Source organism: Oncorhynchus masou, chromosome 22 (genome assembly GCF_036934945.1).
Source record: "Oncorhynchus masou masou isolate Uvic2021 chromosome 22, UVic_Omas_1.1, whole genome shotgun sequence".
NCBI lineage: Eukaryota > Metazoa > Chordata > Actinopteri > Salmoniformes > Salmonidae > Oncorhynchus > Oncorhynchus masou.
Genome location: NC_088233.1, coordinates 37172961 through 37190527, shown reverse-complemented (window position 1 = coordinate 37190527; position 17567 = coordinate 37172961). Strand labels below are relative to the sequence as shown.

Genomic DNA, 17567 nt, shown 5'->3' with positions numbered 1-17567 from the left:
CAAACACAAAGAGAGAGGGGTGGCATTCAAAACACATCACATTGAATAGGAAGGATGTACAGTAATGCACACTGAGCATGAGTCCAGTCATACACACAATACAATCAAGTCACTGTACAGTTCCTTGCGCTGCCCTTGTATTTCTTGCTCACATTGAAGAGTGTGTCACAACACTGTACAGTATTGTAAGATCTGACAAACACACACACACACACACACACACACACACACACACACACACACACACACACACACACACACACACACACACACACACACACACACACACACACACACACACACACACACACACACACACACACACACACACACACTCTGTAGGCATATGGCTTCCTATCCTCCTATCATCTCCACCATGATGACCACTGATTGGTGGAAGAAAGGACATACAGGTAACTGCCAAAATAAAGGAAACACTTGAGTAAATGAGGGATACAAAGTCTATTGAAAGCAGGTGTTTCCACACAGTTATGGTTCGTAGAATGTATGCCAAAGTGAATAGAGGCTGTTCTGATAGTTTGTGGTGGCTCAATGCTCTATTAAGACGCTATGTTGGTGTTTCCTTTATTTCAGCAGCTACATGTACATTGATACTGTCATTCTAACACCTGTCAGCAGCTGTCAGATAGGGTTGTTCTGGAGAGGCGGTGAAGAGAGGAGGCTATCTAAGACTGACACAGCAACCAGTACAGTCTTTAGAAACAGACATTCATTTGGATGGAATTACAATCAAACAACAAAATTAGACTGTTATAACCTTGAACAGTAAGTCATTAGGTTTGATGTAATTGCATTGTTATGCTTCCGTCAACAATCTAATTGACTCGATCTTTTCAGACTTGGGGGAGTAGAAAAAGAGAGGGAGATTGAAAGAGAGAGATACAGCGATATGAAAAGAAAGACCGAAGGAGAGAAAGATGAAAGATGACAATGCTCTCACGAAGAAAACCTATTTACTCACTTTTTTTACCTATTGTTGATTCAGCCAGAGCCTATTTGAAATGTTAATTTCCATCTTCAGAACACTACAGAATCTAGAGGAACAAGAAAAAGTGTCATGCTTTGTGACTCTAGTTCTGTCACAGTATGGAAAGACATTCCGTTTATATGTGTGTATGCTCGTATGTGTGGCTCACACTCATTAGCCAATGTGCATTTGCAACTGTATGTAAACGTAATAAGTGGTATGGATAAGTAGCTTTTCTCCCTTGTACCTCTCTCTTCTTCTTTCCTCTCCTCGTCTCCCTTGTACCTCTCTCTTCTTCTTTCCTCTCCTCGTCTCCCTTGTACCTCTCTCTTCTTCTTTCCTCTCCTAGTACCCCTTGTACCTCTCTCTTCTTCTTTCCTCTCCTAGTACCCCTTGTACCTCTCTCTTCTTCTTTCCTCTCCTCGTCTCCCTTGTACCTCTCTCTTCTTCCTTCCTCTCCTCGTCTCCCTTGTACCTCTCTCTTCTTCTTTCCTCTCCTCGTCTCCCTTGTACCTCTCTCTTCTTCCTTCCTCTCCTCGTCTCCCTTGTACCTCTCTCTTCTTCCTTCCTCTCATTGTCTCCCTTGTACCTCTCTCTTCCCTTGTACACCCTAGACCCACTCCAATTTGCTTACCGCCCAAATAGGTCCACAGACGATGCAATCTCAACCACACTGCACACTGCCCTAACCCATCTGGACAAGAGCAATACCTATGCGAGAATGCTGTTCATCGACTACAGCTCGGCATTTAACACCATATTACCCTCCAAGCTCGTCATTAAGCTCGAGACCCTGGGTCTCGACCCCGCCCTGTGCAACTGGGTACTGGACTTCCTGACGGGCCGCCCCCAGGTGGTGAGGGTAGGCAACAACATCTCCACCCCGCTGATCCTCAACACTGGGGCCCCACAAGGGTGCGTTCTGAGCCCTCTCCTGTACTCCCTGTTCACCCACGACTGCGTGGCCACGCACGCCTCCAACTCAATCATCAAGTTTGCGGACGACACAACAGTGATAGGCTTGATTACCAACAACGACGAGACGGCCTACAGGGAGGAGGTGAGGGCCCTAGGAGTGTGGTGTCAGGAAAATAACCTCACACTCAACGTCAACAAAACTAAGGAGATGATTGTGGACTTCAGCGCCTCTTCAACCTCAGGAGGCTGGAGAAATTCGCCTTGTCACCAAAAGCACTCACAAACTTCTACAGATGCACAATCGAGAGCATCCTGGCGGGATGTATCACCGCCTGGTACGGCAACTGCTCCGCCCACAACCGTAAGGCTCTCCACAGGGTAGTGAGGTCTGCACAACGCATCACCGGGGGCAAACTACCTGCCCTCCAGGACACCTACACCACCCGATGTTACAGGAAGGCCATAAAGATCATCAAGGACAACAACCACCCGAGCCACTGCCTGTTCACCCCGCTATCATCCAGAAGGCGAGGTCAGTACAGGTGCATCAAAGCTGGGACCGAGAGACTGAAAAACAGCTTCTATCTCAAGGCCATCAGACTGTTAAACAGCAACCACTAACATTGAGTGGCTGCTGCCAACACACTGACTCAACTCCAGCCACTTTAATAATGGGTATTGATGGGAAATGATGTAAAATATATCACTTGCCACTTTAAACAATGCTACCTAATATAATAATGTTTACATACCCTACATTATTCATCTCATATGTATACGTATATACTGTACTCTATATCATCTACTGCATCTTTATGCAATACATGTATCACTACACGTATGTGTGGCTCACACTCATTAGCCAATGTGCATTTGTATATACTGTACTCGATACCATCTACTGTATCTTGACTACTGCTCTTTTCCCATATTTCATTTGTCCCCTTACACTTGTGTATAAGACAGTAGTTTTGGAATTGTTAGTTAGATTACAACTGTATGTAAACGTAATAAGTGGTATGGATAAGTAGCTTTTCTCCCTTGTACCTCTCTCTTCTTCTTTCCTCTCCTCGTCTCCCTTGTACCTCTCTCTTCTTCTTTCCTCTCCTCGTCTCCCTTGTCCCTCTCTCTTCTTCCTTCCTCTCCTCGTCTCCCTCGTACCTCTCTCTTCTTCTTTCCTCTCCTCGTCTCCCTTGTACCTCTGTCTTCTTCTTTCCTCTCCTAGTACCCCTTGTACCTCTCTCTTCTTCTTTCCTCTCCTCGTCTCCCTTGTACCTCTCTCTTCTCTTTTCCTCTCCTCGTCTCCCTTGTACCTCTCTCTTCTTCTTTCCTCTCCTCGTCTCCCTTGTACCTCTCTCTTCTTCTTTCCTCTCCTCGTCTCCCTTGTCCCTCTCTCTTCTTCCTTCCTCTCCTCGTCTCCCTCGTACCTCTCTCTTCTTCTTTCCTCTCCTCGTCTCCCTTGTACCTCTCTCTTCTCCTTTCCTCTCCTAGTACCCCTTGTACCTCTCTCTTCTTCCTTCCTCTCCTCGTCCCCCTCGTATCTCTCTTCTTCTTTCCTCTCCTCGTCTCCCTTGTACCTCTCTCTTCTTCTTTCCTCTCCTAGTACCCCTTGTACCTCTCTCTTCTTCTTTCCTCTCCTAGTACCCCTTGTACCTCTCTCTTCTTCTTTCTTCTCCTCGTATCCCTTGTACCTCTCTCTTCTTCCTTCCTCTCCTCGTCTCCCTTGTACCTCTCTCTTGTTCTTTCCTCTCCTCGTCTCCCTTGTACCTCTCTCTTCTTCCTTCCTCTCCTTGTCTCCCTTGTACCTCTCTCTTCTTCTTTCCTCTCCTCGTCTCCCTTGTACCTCTCTCTTCTTCTTTCCTCTCCTCGTCTCCCTTGTACCTCTCTCTTCTTCTTTCCTCTCCTCGTCTCCCTTGTACCTCTCTCTTCTTCTTTCCTCTCCTCGTCTCCCTTGTACCTCTCTCTTCTTCCTTCCTCTCCTCGTCTCCCTTGTACCTCTCTCTTCTTCTTTCCTCTCCTCGTCTCCCTTGTACCTCTCTCTTCTTCTTTCCTCTCCTCGTCTCCCTTGTACCTCTCTCTTCTTCCTTCCTCTCCTCGTCTCCCTTGTACCTCTCTCTTGTTCTTTCCTCTCCTCTTCTCCCTTGTACCTCTCTCTTCTTCTTTCCTCTCCTCGTCTCCCTTGTACCTCTCTCTTCTTCTTTCCTCTCCTCGTCTCCCTTTCCCCCTCTCCTTTTGTAAGTTCTAATGCAATTAGGGCCGTTCCAGTAGGTAACGTTTTGGTGAAAATTATATTTGGCATTCACGCTGTCGACTCAGGACTCAAATTGAACATATTTGCATAGCTGCAATGACCCAAGTGAGAGCACCAGGCTCTGGCTGTCTATTCAGCAGGACACATGGCCACATAATGCTGCCTCACTGCCCGCCAACACATACACAGGCAAAACGCCTGCATGAGCAATGTGAGAGCCTAAGACTTCAAAGGAGAAGACTTCGTGCTTTTGTGCACTCAGAGATATACAATATAATAGCTAGAGACAGCGAACACACAGAACAGATGGTGGGGGAGCATAGTTGGATCACTCACCTGTAAAGTGACCAGTGGCAGGCGGGGAGCTGATATGACTCTTAACATGCTGTATATATGACAGTGGAGGACATTGGGGGAGTTTTAAACATGGCACATTTACATTGTTCAAATTGACCGAAGCTTTTGTATATTGCAAAATTACAGAAAAATGTAGCATTTCTATTACCACAGTGTAATCGCCACATGTATGAATAGGGCCAGGATAGGAGAGGAGAGTGTCACTGTGCTGTGCCGGCTGGGTGAGCAGCAGCCGCAGTACCAACGTGACATGTCAGGGATGAGAGAACATCCAGCAGTCACCATCTCTCTATGTTTTACATACACTGTCTTTTTGACTTTCTCTCTCTTATTCTCCCTCTCCCTCTGTCCCTTCCCTCTCACCCTTCCCCACTCTCTGTATCTATCTCTGCCTCCCTCCTCCGTGACAGCCCTGTGCCCACTCGGTAGAGGTCCTCCTGATCCCCGCCCTGGCATGAGGTATCCAATCAATCAAATGTATTTATAAAGCCCTTCTTACATCAGCTGATGTTACGAAGTGCTGTACAGAAACCCAGCCTAAAACCCAAACAGCAAGCAATGCAGGTGTAGAAGCACGGTGGCTTGGATAACTCCCTAGAGGGCCGGAAGAAACCGAGAGAGGAACCAGGTAATGAGGGGTGGCCAGTCCTCTTCTGGCTGTGCCGGGTGGAGATTATAACAGAACATGGCCAAGATGTTCAAATGTTCATAGATGACCAGCAAGGGTCAAATAATAATAATCACTGTAGTTGTCGAGGGTGCAACAGGTCAGCACCTCAGGAGTAAATGTCAGTTGGCTTTTCACAGCCGATTATTCAGAGTATCTCTCCCGCACCTGCTGTCTCTAGAGAGTTTAAAACAGCAGGTCTATGCCCACGCTGCTACCAGAAACAACAGTTGGCGCCATGGCGACAGTCCGGTCGACAACCAGAAGAAGCAGTTGTCCTTCCTCTTTTATGGCCCATCATACAGTTACAATCTTGTAGGCAATGTTGTGCTGTGCTGTGAGCTGGCAGTGTTCGCCCCTGTTAGAATGACAGAGAAGAACGAGGTAGGAGGGGTGGGTGCTGAAGGCAGTTGTTTACAAAGTTGTACGTTGACACGGAGACAGAGAGAGCTCACTGACTGCTATACTGGCAACTCACACCAACTCACGTTACTTTTCTGTTCCAGACAACCTTCAGAAGTCATATGAAACCTGTCAACAACAACCAGAACAAGGTACATAAAGTACATAGTGTCCTGTAACAGACAGTGTTTTCCAGCCACTGACCGACTCTGAAATCCCTGAAGCTGTCAACCAGAGTGTCACATAACTACTCCAGATTAAATGGACTATTATGTATTTAAATGCAAATTCATAGGTGGGTTGTCTTCTATGATTGGGTTCCAAAGCTAGCTCCTGGCCTTCGGGTGGCCCTGTAAAACCTAACTTCCGTAAGTATGACCTCATCAATCCCAGAAAGCATTGCTCCTGGTTGCTTTATTGCTATGATACAGTACGATACCTTTATTTTTAGCAGCTCAATGGAAAACAGCAGAGTGATGACAGGTATTACACTGAAGATGGAACACACTGTCACTATCTCTTTCCTGTGCTGAGAGATGAAGGGATGGGGGCTTAAAACCCATCAATGCTCTGCATGCGGTCATTGGGGATATTGATGAGCACACTCCGTTTGATACACATACCTAGCTACATTGTCAAGGCCAGAGAGGCGTGAAGCTCGCACTGAATGCTGGGAGACTAAGCATAACGTGTGTCCCCCTTTCCTGCCTCGCTGTGCAGGTGATGAATAGGCCTAGCGCTGGGCTCAGTTCTGTGACACTGTAACACCCCACGAGAAGTTAGTCATGAATCTTTGTTTCCTGTCCATAAATTACTACTGCAGCGCATCTCTCTCTCTCTCTCTCTCTCTCTCTCTCTCTCTCTCTCTCTCTCTCTCTCTCTCTCTCTCTCTCTCTCTCTCTCTCTCTCTCTCTCTCTCTCTCTCTCTCTCTCTCTCTCTCTCTCTCTCTCTCTCTCTCTCTCTCTCTCTCTCTCTCTCAATGTTTGAATTCTCATTAGGGGAGTGAGCACCAAGATGTGCCAGGAACACATGGGGGTGGGGTGGGGTGGGGGCTCTGAATACATTTGGGCAGTGGAGTTGATGTGTGTGTATTTGAGAGTAGGACAATGAAGAGGAGTGAGAGGAGTGTTGATGGTGGGGGCTTTTGTTTGACCTAGGATCTATAGGCATTGCGACAGACAGAGTTTTCGTCACCCGCAGACTGAGAGCAGAGTTTCTGCGGCAGCAGTGTCACGTCCTTGTCCATTCTGCCATTCTTCCCCTGAATACTATATTGAGAAGTCTCATTAGTCATTCCTGACTGTCTGTTGGAGTGGTGTTCAGTATGAACAGAGAGAGAATGTCAGAGTGTAACCTGGGACTACACCATTGACACAGATCACATGTTAGTCTCCAGCCACAACAAGCCAGCACTGAGACACAACACAACATACACAACCAAACATCACAAGAAATTAAATAAAAACAACAAGCCTGGTTTTTGTTATCACACAGAGGGATCACCACCAGCTGTGACCTGAAGAGTTCAGCAAAGCACTTTGTAAGATTGCTAAAGACCACTGAACTTGGCAATACTGCCAGACAGGGAGGAGGACAGCACCAGGCAGACTGACACAGTGACTCAGATCTCTAACTGCCCTGCCATGATTCTTCAGTACAGAAATGGCTGAGGGGCAGGCCTGGACATGACTTACCCCTAGTAACTACATGTATATGACAAAGAGCCCATGTGAGGTGAACAACCAGGAGAGTAACTGAGAGGCTGAGTAGAGGAGAGATGGTACTGTGTACTGATGGTACTAGATGGTACTGTGTACTGCACTGCTGACGGAGGCAAACACAGTACTTTAACGGAAAGAACAAGTGAGCGAGCAGGTTTTAAACTGCAATAGGAGCGGGTGTAGTATGCACCGTCAACTGCTGTGTTGTGGCAGCATTGTAGAACTGTTTGTTATCCATCAAAGACTAATAGAAGGAAGTGAGGACTTGATCAAAACATTTCTCAGTATGCAATATTACATTTATTTCAGAGTGAGATGGCATGGAAGAAAAATAACTAAGCCAACTAAGTAGTTTTATTTTGCTCTTATCAATTGTTATATTTAAATATGGCTATTTATTTCCCAGAGGGCAACCCTTGTACTATATAATGTAACAGAAAGAAAATAACAGAGAAATAAACAAAATTCCATATCTTAGCGTGTGCATTTAAAAAAAAAAAATGCTTTCTTCCATTAATTCTCACATTGATCCCCAGCAAACGATAATACATTATTCTGTGAATTCAGAGTTTCCTCGTAATGGCAATCATTTATCAGCAGCCTCCCTCCCTCAAGCTGAAGCCCACATTACCATCTCATCCTCCTCTGAGGAATTAAAAACATATTCTACCCCCACTCAGACAGCACTTATCAATTATCAAAAGCCAATAAATCTACAACAAAGACACTATAAAGATACTATAACATGAATTATACAGGTAACTGACAAAATACAGGAAACACCAGCATAAAGTGTCTTATGTGGGCATTGGGCCAACATAGGTCAGAACAAATTCAATGCACCTTGGCATAGATTCTACAAGTGTCACGCCTACTCTCACTCTCGCTCTCAGGCGCTCGAGGGCGCCAGGCTGCCTTTCATTACGCGCACCTGTCACCATCTTTACGCACAGCAGCGCTCATTGGACTCACCTGGACTCCTTCCCTTTGTTGATTGCCCCGTCTATAACTGTTTGCTCCCCCGGTTGTTCCCTGTGTCAGCATTAATGTTGTTATGTGTTCACGTCCAGACACTGTCCTGTCCTGTTCCATGTCTGTCGCCATTGTTCACTCCCTGTACCTGCTTCTCGTCTCTACCAGCGTCGACCCTTACAACAAGTGTCTAGCACACTATTGGAGGGATGTGACGCCTTTCGTCCACAAGAAAATCCATATTTGGTGTTTTGTTGATGGTGGTGGAAAACAGTCTCAGGCGCCACAGATGTTCAATTGGGTTGAGATCTGGTAACAGACACAGCCATGGCATAGAGTTTACATCCTTTACATGCTTATCAAATCATTCAGTGACAACTTGTGCCCTGTGGATGGATGTCATCCTATGAGGACAGCCCTGGTAGCCAAAATAATGGCCTGCCCAGCATTTTTATACATGACCCTAAGCATTATGGGGTGTTAATGGCTTAATTAATTCAGGAAGCACACATGCGTGGAAGCACCTGCTTTCAATATACGTTGTTTCCCTCATTTGCTCAAGTGTTTCCATTATTTTGGCAGTTACATCAATATATACACCCAGGGACATTTCCGCTCGACATTAGTGGAGAAATGGAGGGGTTGGAGTAATGAAAGCTTGGCAACAGAGACATGTTTTAAGGGAACAAAACAGTTTTGTACTGTCATTTGCTGTGGTTGATATTAATTGTGATTACAGGATGGCACTGTAAAACGTGAAACCCATTTCTATTTTTCAATTTGATTCTGTTTCCTCTTAATCTATAAAAGCTCTGTTCCTAACACCAAATCAAATTGCCATGACCTCAGCCTGGTACAATTGGTTTGCCCAACACAACCTCCAAACACAATCCTTACAAAACCCTTTCCAGACTTTGGGGCTTTCACCAGAGACAGCAAGCCTTGTTTGGTGGATCTATTGGGGAATAATTATGATGATTGAGTCTTGAAGTCTACATCACAGAGATATACAGTGTATGATAGAGGCGGAGATGAGGGTGATGGTTCTGCTGCTTTGTTCTTTGGTTCTGCTTCTCAAAGCAGAGAGCCTCTGTAGATTAATTGATTGTGAAATAATGAGAGCTCTTTACTAATCCACATTAAAGGACTCATCCAGTCTCATCAGCCTGTTTTCCCTCCTTTTCTTCGCCTGTCTTTCTGCCCCTTTTGTGTTCAATCCTTTTCTCTTCCTCTTCCTCCTCCTCAACCATAACCCTCTTATGTCCAATAGTCTCCTCTGTCTCTCTATTCTTACTTTCCCTCTTTGCCTAATTAATGAGGTTCATGTATTCTATGCCATTAACACTAATATCCCCCACTGGGTAGGCCTAGAGCAGCAGAGAGATATCAAAGAGCCAGAACAAAGGGAGGAGACAACGGATGATCTGGCATCGGAGCTGGTCTGACACTGCTGGGAGTTCTCTCCTACAGAATGAATTCTGAAGAAAAATTGGTTATTGGGCCACGGCCACCCAACTTTTCTTAACTTTTTCTTTCATTATAGCACTTAGTCATGTCAATATGCATAATGTCTTGTTAACCTACGACAAGGAAATTACATTTTAGAAACATTTTATTTAGCTAAGCTTCTTTTAACTCGGGAGACAAAAAAAAAATTGTTTTAAAAACAGAGCGCCTTCGTACTCGCCAAGAAGAACATTATGGTGACATTACTCATGAGGAAACCTTCTCTCCCCATTCACACACAGAATGGAGATGACTCATTCCCTTATGTCCTCCCAGGCTTGCCAAAGACATAGCCGTGGACTGGCAAACGAAATAAATAATGGGAGAAGCATAAACAAATGAAGGCAAGGTGACGCACAGAGACAGTGAGAGAGCTACTCATTAGGCTGGGAGCCGGAGAAACTACACCAGTGGGACACCAGGGCAGGGAGCAGGGAAGAGCGATGATTGGAGGGGAGGTAACGGAATATTTGAGATGGCCCTGGGAAATGTTTTAATCAAGTTGGCAGCACTAGTGCTGGCCTGGAGGGCGGGGACAGGAAGGGGCTGGAAGGCAAGTGGAGGGGGTAATGAATGGAGTGACTTTGATACAGGTGGTTTTGTGGATCATTAAACAGAATTTGTTACTGTATTTGGTATTTTGAATACTAACACCATATATAGAAGGAACACATTTTTATTTTAAGATGAAACTGAAGATTTAAATGGTTAAAGTTTGGCGACAATGAGCACAGTGGGCAGTTCTGGGAACTGTACTTGAATGACAAAAGTGAGATGCAGACTTAATCACAGTCATTTTCACCAACCACCGGCTCTCCAAACCCAAATGAAGTCCACTCATCCACCCAGTGGAAAGAGGAAGTCACTTTAAATAAGTGTACATTGTAGAAAAATACAATGAAAAGACACAGCTGTCATTTCAAAGCTTTGTTGTGCAGTCTGTTGCACACTTCTTTCCACAGCTATCTTATTAAATGATGAGCTCTGAAAAGCAACATTAATAGGAGAGTATCTATCTGCCGTAGTCAGAGGCATCCATTGGCCAGCTACTCACCCTGAGTGTTTGAGGAGATCTAGGTGGAGCTCCGACAATGTCCACCTGTGCCATGTCATCAGCCTGCTCGTTGACCCCGTGGATAAACATGACAGTGCCGCTGTCCATCACGTCTCGTCTGGCCACCAGGTTCATCTCCTCGTCCACCTGGAAGTCCGGGTGGGACACCTCGAACGTCAAGCCCTCATTCCCCGCACAGTCATCAAAGAACACTGTGAGAGAGAGAAAGAGAGAGAGAGAGAGAGAGAGCGAGGGAGAAACAAAAGACCACAGCTATTACCAACACTGTTTGGACAGCTTTTCTACATGGTTGTGTTGCGTTCCTGTGCATTCCAGGGTCTCTACCTATTCTACATGTGCTGTCTCTGATCAGCAGCAGTCTGTTCTAGGGTTCAGTGATCTCTATGCATGAGCAACGTCACAAGAATGACCAAGGTAGCTATTCAAATACGATAACCTTAGGTTCCCTCTCTGTCAATTACAAATAAACACATGAACAGATGCACGCACATATCCACATCTACTAATGCTGTACCTTCTATTCATAAGTATGCTGTGTGAGTGTGATTGTTTGCTTTCATTTAATAGCGACCATTAACACTTAAATGAGCTTTTATCAAAGCCATGTGCTTTGCCTAAATGTCCCTCTCCACCCCTCACCATCCACTTGCTGCCATTCCATGTCTTTACCAGGGACATGGTGTGGTAAATAAGATGTTCATGAGCCATCTCACTCTGTGTGAGTGTGTGCGTGCGTGTGCATGCCTGCATGCGTGTGTGTGTATGCCACCCTGTACACATATGTGTAAAATGCCATTGTCGTCTGACAGAGAGATAGCGCCACTCCACCATGGTTTATCTTCTCTGATCGTGTTGATCCTATCCTTATCTTGCTTTGCCACACTCCCCTTCCTGGCCCATCAAGTACCCTTCCCTCAACCCCCCTCCCCCTTCCACTGTGAGGAGCCCAAGCGGAAGGTGGTGGGGGTGAGAAGACAATACCTCCGTTTGGACTGTAGACTCTTTGACTTGTCTTGAATGAGAGTTATTACATACTGCCTCAGGCATGAACATAACCTTATACCAGTTCATGATTAAATGGTCTGATTCAATTTGAGATCATAGCTGTTTGAAAAACATGATGTTTTCTGGGATATGCATATATTTGAATCAAATCCAATTGTATTTTTCACATGCTTCGTAAACAACAGGTGTAGACTAACAGTGAAATGCAAACTTAATCCTTTCCCAACAATGCAGATTTAAAGATTTTAAATTAAAACTATAAACTAAAAATAGATGGTGACACAAGGAATAAATACTCAGTGAATAACAAATAACAATAAGGAGTAAAAATAATATGGCTATATACAGGGAGTAGCAGTTCTGGGTGGATGTGCAGGGGTACGAGGTAATTGATACTGTTTCCTGAAATCTGAGCCAGTAGTGGCTAGGTTAATAACAACACCATTTACAAATGAGCCCACTCCTCCTCAGAAGGAATCCACTGCTGCAGCTTTATGGAAAATCCCTTTGCTTTACAGTCGGGACAACGTTCTACATAATACATCCATAATAAATGAATTTCCTCTTTTCTTCTTTTCTCTACATAACAGAAATATCCTTAGCAGCGTATACTCCCTTGCCCTGGGAACTCTTAAACTGAAGAACACTGAACATCTCATCTGCACATTCTGTTTATAATGGAGAGCCAGGGACAGTCTTCAATACAGTGCCCTCGGATAAAACTGACTCTCAAGTGGGAAGAATGGGAAAGCATTCCTTTTTAGTTTACCCATGAATCAACCTATATTCCTGCTCTCAACAGCTTATAATACTCACATTAAATGTACCTTTACATCTGGTGGCACTTCCAGCAACCCTGGGCCAGATGCTGAGCTAATTGTAGTGTTGTACATTTAATGTTGAAAAACCCTCTTTAAACTCTCATTACCACTTATTATCAAACAGTTGGAGCTACGCTTTCATTCCATTCAACCACCATGGTAACCCACTGCAACAATTAGCACCTGTTGCTTAACTGCAGAAAATGACACACCTTAATTATTATCTTATTTTTAAAAATTTGAATACAGTATATCATTTATAAAGCGAGAGGTGAGGCGGTTGGTAGGATCATCAACACACACAATCGCCATCTGTAATTATGACAAAAAGCCAAATACACCCAAACAAACACCCAAACACACCCAGCTGTCCATGCAGACATTATGATGTGCAGCGGGCCATAAAAGGCAGGTTATATGGATGGAGGCCAGGTTTTACGAGGATGGCTGGCACACTGTGACACTGACAGTGCAGTGACAGAAGGGACATGATGAGGGGTTGATGAACAGTTACAGCTACATGGTGGTGTGTCTCATGTGCAGCGATGTTCTGTTCTGGGCCTCCCACTGATCACTGTAACACTAACAAGCCCACCCTGCCTTGCCAATGTCCCTGTCATTAGAATTACTGGCATTATGAGGAACGGGGGGGCACAGCAAAACACACTGGCTGTGCATCTATAAAAATGGATTATCCTACATTTATTTCAGTCCCTTTCTTTATCTCTCTCTCTCTCGCTCCCCCTCCCTCTCTATCTCTTCTCCTGTCTTAGTCAGTCTGTACTGTAGGTTGGGGGGGGGGGGTTCTATGAATGCTGCCATAATAAGATCAATGCCATTTTGTTGTGGACAGAAGATAAAGGAGATGGAAGACCTCCAACATTGATGAAGCCTGTTTTAGGCCCTCAGCAGTGTGTCTCCTGTATTTGTTGTGTGGAGCTGAACTGGGTCTCTCCTTCTTGCAGACTCTCTACACCTCAGGACCATCTGAAATTGGAAAACTCTACAGTTAGTGCTGTGTGCCTACCAAATCAATAGGAATCAAATCTATCAACGTACTCGCTCAATGCACTTAACCTTTTCAACTCTGTTGTGGGGCCTTTTTATCGTTCTCTCCACCAAAGCCACTTTAAATCTCCCCTCTGGCCACAATCACACACTCACTCTGTCTATGGACTGACAGGAGAGGAGGGAAAGAAAGGCAAGGCTTCACCATGCCGGTAGAGGTTGAGAGAGTCAACAGAACTCCATTTCTATATTCAATTCTCATTGCTAACAAAAAAGCATGGCAGGTAGGTAGCCTAGTGGTTAGAGTGTTGGGTCAGTAACCGAAAGGTTGTTGGATCGAATCCCTGAGCTGACAAGGTTAAACTCTGTTGTTCTACCCCTGAACAAGGCAGTTAACCCACTGGGCCCCGGTAGGCAGTCATTGTAAATAAGAACTTGTTCTTAACTGACTTGCCTAGTTAAATAAAATAAAAATGTTTAATTTCTATCCCCATACAACTCTTCATAGCCTGCAAACAGTGTCAGAAATTTCAAAGGCAAGCAGCGAGCGTTTGATGGTATTCTAATGTTGTCAGGTTTTGGGGGGATTTCAGCGGGAGCATGGCGGGATGTGCTTTGATGTCAAGTGACAATGGCATTGGCCCCCTCGTCCTCCAAGAAGTGGCTATGAGTTTAAACAGCACTGCACAACACGGATTAGCTGGCTAAAACCCCTAACTGAGAACTGTGTGGGCTTGCTTTTTTTACAGTCACCCAATTTAACATGAGTTCCTTTTAGGCCATAAAACCAATCATGGTAATGTAAAATGGTGATCTGTCCTCTCATGACTGTGCTTGGTCCTTTAGGACACCGTAGCTAAGTAATATGGTATTACTGTATATCTACTGAAAATCCTGCATGACACTCAGAATGGAATTAAATGTCATACATACGGTAGTATTTACGATTTGTACTTTTTGGAATTTAAGCCTGTAAAATTATTCAAATTATGAACAGAGCTGCTCATTCAGCTAGTTATTGCAGATGTTTAATTCCATTCAAAATGTCAATAAATCATTTATAAACCAAATTGCTGGGTTCATTACATGTAAGTAATGACTAGTAATGTAAACTTATTTTGAAGCATATGTCATACATATGGTAGTACTTACACTTCGTACTTTTGGGAATTTAAACCTGCAAAAATATTCAAATATAAAATAGAGCTGCTTGTGCAGCTAGTTATTGCAGATGTTTAATTGCATTTGAAATGGCAATAAATCCTTTCGAAACCAATTTGCCGGGGTCATTATATGTAAGTAATGTCAATGTATTTTGAGGCATTTGTCAATACTTCACCTGAAACAGTTTCTGTTTTCTCAAAACTCCTTAATAATAAACAAATGGAGGTATAGTTGCATATGATGCTTGACATTACCATCTCCTTTTATCTAACAAGCATTCTGATCATCCAACGCTGTCTCTTGAAAGCATTACGGTTATGTTGTGTGCATCCTAAAAGGGTACGGAAGAAACACAACAAGTCTTTGATAGGCTGTTGAGAAATAATTTTGAAGACAACAGGAAGTTTCAGATGTGTAACCTTTTCTGCTTGGCTTTGATCGAGGGAAATGGGATTACATCTAACAACTCATATTTACTTTGGATTCCTTTTTATTGTCAGGCACGAAATACAATTTTTTTTTATGTCAGGTAATAAGGTTTTCCTGCTCAGTGTTGTGAAGACAATTTTCTGCCTCCTAACTAAATGTCAAGATGTTATGATGGGGAGAGATGGGAATCTGAAGACTAATCTGAAAGGTGACAGTGTCTGCATCAGAGCTGATAGCTGTGTCCTATTAGAGTGTGCTCTGCCTCAAAAGGCCTCGCAAAACCATGTCCCTAAGTAATCCGGCATTACAGCGCTGTGCTGCTTTTGAAACTTTTGATACGTAATTCCATTTGCTGCCAGAGTTTCTCATTTGCGAGGAGCATTGTGTACAACACACACAGCCTTTAAGCGGGAACAAGGCTGTGCTTCTACTGTGAGCAGTACGTCCCAGGAGGCTTTCACACCAGGGTCTCACTGTTAGGAGGACATTTAGAGAGCTGGAATCTGAGGATTTCAGACAAGTTCTCCAAAAAGTAGAAGCAGCACGTCTGATTCCATATCAAACTTCTCTGATGCTTAATCTCCCTTTCTTCTCATTTTCTTCTCTCTCTATCTGTCTCTCTTGTGCTTTTGCAATCTCTCTCTTTTGGTCCCTGCTTCTCGCTCTCATGCTCTCTTTCTTTTGCCCTCTCTCCTTCTATTTCTCTCTCTTACTCTCTCCAAAATATGAAATATGGTCGATGAAGATAAGTTCAAACAGACCACTGATCTTAGTGTAGCTCTAGGGACTGAAACACAGTCCAAGCCAGGAAACAGAACAGGCAGACCATAAGAAAAGGAGAAACTGAAGTTATTTAAATCATACATTTGAATAGCATCTGACTGGCACAAAATCACTGTAATCAAATCAAATTGTTTTTTCCACATGCTTCGTAACCAACAGGTGTAAACTAACAATGAAATGCTTACTTACAGGTACTTTTCCAACAATGCATAGTTAATAAAAACATTTAAAAAAGTATAATAATAGATATAGTGTCACAAATAATAAATACACAGTGAATAACGAATAAGAACAACGAGTAAAAAATAACATGGCTATATATAGGGAGTACAAGCACAGAGTCAATGTGCAGGGGTACGAGGTAATTGAGGTAGCGATGTACATAGAAGTAGGCATAAAGTCACTAGGCAACAGGATAGATAATAGACAGTAACAGAAGCGTATGTGTGTGAGTGTGAAAGTGTGTGTGAGTGTGAAAGTGTGTATGAGTGTGTGTGTGGCAGTATATAGTATATATTTTTTTTGTGCGCATGTTGTGTGTGTGGGCGTATGTAGTGTTTGTGTGTGTATGTGTGTGTTGGGTTGTCAGTGTAAATATGTGTGAGTGTGTGGGTAGAGTCCAGTGTGTGTGCACAGAGTCAGTACAAGACAGTTAGAGGAAAAAAGGGTCAATGCAGGTAGTCCAGGTAGCCATATGATTAGCTATTTAGCAGTCTTGTTTAGCAGCCTTATGGCTTGGTGATAGAAGCTGTTGAGGTTCCTTTTGGTTCCAGACTTGGTGCACTGGTACCACTTGCTGTGCGGCAGCAGAGAGAACAGTCTATGGCTTGGGTGTCTGGAGTCTTTGACAATTCTTTGAGCCTTCCTCTGACACCGCCTGGTATAGAGGTTCTGGATGGCAGTGAGCTTGGTCGCAATGATGTACAGGGCCGTACTCTGTAGCACCTTGCGGTTGGGTGCCTTGCAGTTGCCGTACCAAGCGTGATGCTGCCAGTCATAATGCCCTCAATGGTGCAGCTCTAGAACATTTTGAGGATCTGAGGGCCCATGCCTCATTTCTTCATCCTCCTGAGGGGGGAAAAGGCACTGTCGTGCCCTATTCACAATTGTGTGGGTGTGTGTGGTCCATGTTAGTTTCATAGTGATACTGAGAAACTTGAAGTTCTCAACCCGCTCCACTAAAGCACTATTGATGTGGATGTGGGCGTCCACGTTCAGCTCCTTTGTCTTGCTGAAGTTGAGGGAGAGGTTGCTGTCCTGGCACCACACTGGCAGGTCTCTGACCTCCTCCCTATAGGCTGCCTCATTGTTGTCGGTGATCAGTCCTACCATCGTTGTGTCATCAACAAACTGGATGATGGGAACTAAGCACACACCCCTGAGGGGCCCCCGTGTTGACAGTCAAAGTGGCGGATGTGTTGTTGCCTATCTTCACCACCAGGGGGCAGCCTGTCAGGAAGTCCAGGATGCAGATGCAGGGGGAGGTGTTCAGTCAGGTC

General features: G+C 44.4%; 1 protein-coding gene across 1 annotated transcript in view; it reads right to left on the bottom strand.

The window, feature by feature from the left end:
• The window catches only part of LOC135508828 (cadherin-13-like), a 529634-nt gene that overhangs the window by 329909 nt on the left and 182158 nt on the right, over positions 1-17567 (bottom strand). The window contains exon 3 of the mRNA XM_064929038.1: positions 10838-11049. Coding sequence (XP_064785110.1) covers positions 10838-11049 — 212 coding nt within the window. The remainder of the gene's footprint in view (positions 1-10837; positions 11050-17567) is intronic.